The following is a 4,829-nucleotide window of genomic DNA, read 5'->3' on the forward strand; positions in this document are numbered from 1 at the left end:
ATGAGAACTTTAATGGTAAGTTTTACTATTACTTCGTTGATGGTTGAACAAACAGGATAAAGGAGCCAAGAGTCGATACAGTAGTAAACAGAAGAAGCCAATCGTGCCCGGATCCGCACCTACAATATTCGCTTCTTCTATCGTCTATTGTATCGATAATACGGCATCGTACGCCCTATCAGACACCGTACCTCGTCTATCCACACCCTATCGTTATTGATACTTATCTATCATTCTCAAATGTTTAATTAAAGAACCGTGGAAGCAGAAATTTAGACAGATATTCTATCCTATGGGATACTTAAGACCAGCAACAGTCAACAATATAACTGACTACAGTCTGAGCTATTGTACCTTATGATACGCAAAGTTTCTCTTTTTCGGAATCACCAGACTGGGCAAGTCGAATACCCCTGTGATACTAATCTATTTGTTATTATTTGTAGATCTTAGCTTTATGTATGGTTGTAGCCACCGCAATACGCCACAAACGACAGGCTTACTATGACCCTAACATGTATGCTCAACAAGCTCAACAGGCTGCCCAACAAGCCACTCAACAAGCACAGCAGGCAGCACAACAGGCTGCACAACAAGCCACTCAACAAGCACAGCAGGCAGCACAACAGGCTGCACAACAAGCTGCTCAGCAAGCGGCCCAACAACAACAACAGGCTGCTCAACAAGCTGCTATGAGAGCTGCACAGGAAGCAGCTAACCAAGCTAGACAACAAGCTGCTCAAAACCCTTATGCCTATATGTACAGTGGACGTATTTAAACTGCCAAGATTTTTTATTTTAACTTTTTCGTTGCTTTTTTCTTTGCTTGTTTTGTACGATGAATTTTATTGAAATGATTTTAAAACATATTATGATATCAGAAATAAACATATAGCTGCAGCTTTAATATTTTATTAACTTGGTAATATCGCTGTAATGCTGTTGGATGTATACTATAAATTCTACTCCCCAAAATTGACACAGTTTTATAGAATAACAATCACTGGTCAAATAACGTTTCGACGTGTTTCCAACGTCGTCCTCTAAATAGGTTTGTAACTCAGATAAAAGTTGTTAACGTATACACTATACATTTTGGCGTTGTATCTTTCTTTAAACCGTTGTCATTGTCATATTGCTGCAATACCTTACTTATACGTTCGCAATAAAGTCCCTTGAGATTAAAAATTGCTGGACCTTTAAACGTATGTCACTATGTAATGAAGATATACTACAATGTACCAACAAATGAAGAACACAATAAGTGAAAAAGAGTGCTCGCCCAAAAATTATACGCCCACACAGCAGTTAAATTCTTATCAAAACTATAGGTCTCCATCAATTCAAGGGCAGTAGCTAACGGTTCATGGAAAACGAACTCGTCCGAGCCATAAACTTACTAGGTTTACTTTCATACACCGATTTTGACTCACAAAATCATACCCATTCCAGGTCTCATCAATATGCATTTATTAAGGAAATATCGCGTTCTCGAGACAATGTGATTGGACTTACACATACAGGACAGGTGTATCATCACCTTGTAACGTACAAAAATGAAAAAGACAATGCTCACCAAGTGCAATCACTTTTTATTTTGCCACACCTATAAAATGTGCACAAACAATTATGTTTTTTTTCTCTAAACCCAGCAAGTGAATGGTGCAATCTAAATAATAAACTGCATCAGTTCTAATACAAGTGTGCAAGAATCATAATAACATGTTTCTTTCAAAGAAATTTTCAGGAAATACCTTTACTTACAAAGAATGTTTTGAAACACACACGTTATAGACATCGGTTGGTATCATCAGAAACTATAAATATACAACCAAAAACAATTTAGAAACCTCTACCGGAGACATATTTGGTGCCATCATGAAGCTTTTAATAGTAAGTATCAAAAGTTATATAATTGGTATTTAAAGCTTTTATAATTATAAGTTTGAGTACTCTGGCGTGGTACGATGATACCATATATGCGGGATCATCTTAGGCGGCTATATAGACAAACCCCAACTCCAGTATTAGTACTGCACTGATGTGGTCCAGACTGCCATAAAAAGTCCCGTTTGCAGCTAGATATGCAACTTGGCTCATAACGTGTAGAGTACTCTATCTGGAGTGTACCATTGTCTCTAGCGTGTATGTGTAGCTCACTAGTTTACTGGTTTGAGCACTCTGGCATGGTACGATAATACCACATATGCAGGGACAACTGGGGCGGCTATATAGCAAAACCTCAACCCCAGTATCAGCACTGCACTGACGAGACCCAGCAGACAGAAACAGTCCCGTTTGCAGTTAATTATAAGTTTATGTATTATATTATAAGCTTGTGGTTTAGACCTTGGTGGCAGCGAGAGGTTCGATTTTCCGTCATAGTTTCCCATGACCGAAACGATCGAGATATTTGACCACCGTCTTGAAAAATTTCCAAGTTGTCCACTTTATTGTTCAATAAGTTCATATAAGGCTCCATTTCATTTCTTTGCTGTTTACACTCGCTATAGATTAATACTTAGTCAGCTTGTTGGTTTAATATTATTTCAGACAAGTTGTTTTATTGTGGTGTTGACGATTATTGAGGAATCAGCTTCCTCAGAAAAATTGAGCCGAGAGAAGAGGCAGTATAACAACAACAATAATCAAGCAGATCAACAACAACAGTATCAACAACAACAACAATATCAACAACAACAGTCTGACTACCAACAACAACAAAATGACTACCAACAACAGCAACAGAACCAATACACAGAGCAACAGCAACGATATAACCAGGAAGAACTAGACTACGAACAAGACATGCAAAATACAGAGCTAAAATACCAACAGGATCTTCAAAATACAGAACAAAAATATGATCAGGATATGCAGAATGTGGAACAGAAATATCAACAAGATGTACAACACAGACAACAAGATAGACAACAACAGATATCTGATGAACAAAGCCAAGCAGCTAACAATAATAACATGTAGAAACCGATCCACTTTGGTACATTGAAACAACAGACTTATGTTGTACTAATGTCAATAGCATTCTATAATCTTCAGCAGTTCCTTGTTCTTTGTAAGATTTACAATTCTCTGAAATAAGCAGCGAATCTCATTATGTTGCTAGTATAAGAGATTTTCGTTGTGAATTAGTAGAAAACAACTCCGATTGGTGCTTTCGTGATCTAGTGACGGTATATTTTCATTTTTTTTCCAATAATTGCAAATTTCAATTCAATTTCAATTTGTTAGATTCAACAAGCAATACCTGTACGAGCACCACAGGTCGAAGGGTTATGACCACTTTAGTATCACCAAATATGCAAAATTTCAACATACCTTTTGCAGTAATGCTAAATTATTTTTATGTACATGAATGTTAGGTTGGAATTCTTAAAATCTAAAATTAGATTCATATATTATCATTTTTTAAAAGAGGTCTTCCTCGGTACTCTTAAAAAAATCTTTGCTTCATTTTGTAGCATCCTTAAATTTGACAATATTAATTTTAGCGCAATTTGTCATTTCCGCTTGGAGTGGTTGGGTGGTTGACTGGTTAGCACACCTAATCTGGGGTGATTTATAATTAATAAGTGGAATTTCGTGTAAATTGGGGTAGGCCTATCTTTTGAAATATTGGATTTTGGAAAAAAGTTAGAGCCATGAAGTTTATAAAACAAGAAAAAACTGACCTTACAATATTGTAAAATATTATATATATTAATAAAAATATTGTTGAATGAACGATTTCTCTTTTTTATAATCTGAATACATTTATGATTCCTACTAGCCGATGAAAAATAACTCTCAAATTGTGATTTTACGCTGATATAGCTATACCTATATCACATTTCACACGTGAATCTTACGTCAGCCTTGCATTACAGATTGCATGAGATAAAATTGATTTCCATAATAATTATGTGTGTAGCAATATATATCGTTCTTTCAGCACATCCGATGTTAAGGTCCGTTTATACTGAGCGCGACTACGACAGCGACCGTGGCCGCGACCGCGAACGCGGCGTTCGCATTGGATTGCTTAACTTGATTTTGTATGAGGTCGTTGAGGCGGAAAGCCGCGGAGATTGCCTCCAGAGCGAATTTTTAGGTAAAGACCGCGCGAAGTATTGACATTAGCCAATCAGAGTGTGAGATCAAAGTTCATACCTGTCTGCCAGTTCAATCTGAGCTCGTTTCATCAGCGAATTTACGCGCATAACGCCGCTTTCAATACGAACGATGATCCGTGCGGAAGGTCGCGCGAAATTCGCAATGGTCGCGTTCGTAATTAGGCCTTTACAGCGTATTTCTACCGTCTTTTCATATAGCAGGTAAACCTATTATCTGGTATCAAGATAAATCATAAGTTAATTAAAGTGGTTTTTGAACTTGTCAATAATCTTGTTGGCACATAGCTATTTTAACATTTTGTTTTGTTTATATGAACATACATACGAAACTCTGAGTTGATATGAGTAATATATGAGTTTGGCCACTCCTCTCTCAATTGCAAACGGTGTTGTTTGGATAAATTCATCGCCTCATACGGCGCTTTTTAGAAAAAGAGAACAACGGCCCATCTAATTTATTTCACACACGAAGCTTTTGCAATTAGAAAATTAGATTCCATGATGTTGATGTCACTGATTATTATTCCAAATTAATATAAAATGTTGGTGTTTGGATGATCGACATCGATTTCTGTTGGTCTTAATGAGGCTGATGCAGACATTAATATAATCAGTCCACAATATAAAATCTAAACCAATCAAAAACTCTTAATCTTTAACGAATATTGATTATGACGTCATAATGGAATATGAATA

General features: G+C 36.6%; 1 protein-coding gene across 1 annotated transcript; it reads left to right on the forward strand.

Annotated features, from left to right (window-relative positions):
* On the forward strand, positions 1-3,742 carry LOTGIDRAFT_232904 (hypothetical protein; the record flags this gene model as incomplete). Its single annotated transcript, XM_009058214.1, has 4 exons — positions 1-15; positions 447-517; positions 1,815-1,893; positions 2,554-3,742. 4 exons carry the CDS (start codon positions 1-3, stop codon positions 2,983-2,985), a joined length of 597 nt encoding a protein of 198 aa, XP_009056462.1. The 3' UTR covers positions 2,986-3,742.
* Positions 3,743-4,829: the final 1,087 nt, after the last annotated feature.

The sequence above is a fragment of the Lottia gigantea genome (genome assembly GCF_000327385.1).
Source record: "Lottia gigantea unplaced genomic scaffold LOTGIsca_33, whole genome shotgun sequence".
Taxonomy (NCBI): domain Eukaryota; kingdom Metazoa; phylum Mollusca; class Gastropoda; family Lottiidae; genus Lottia; species Lottia gigantea.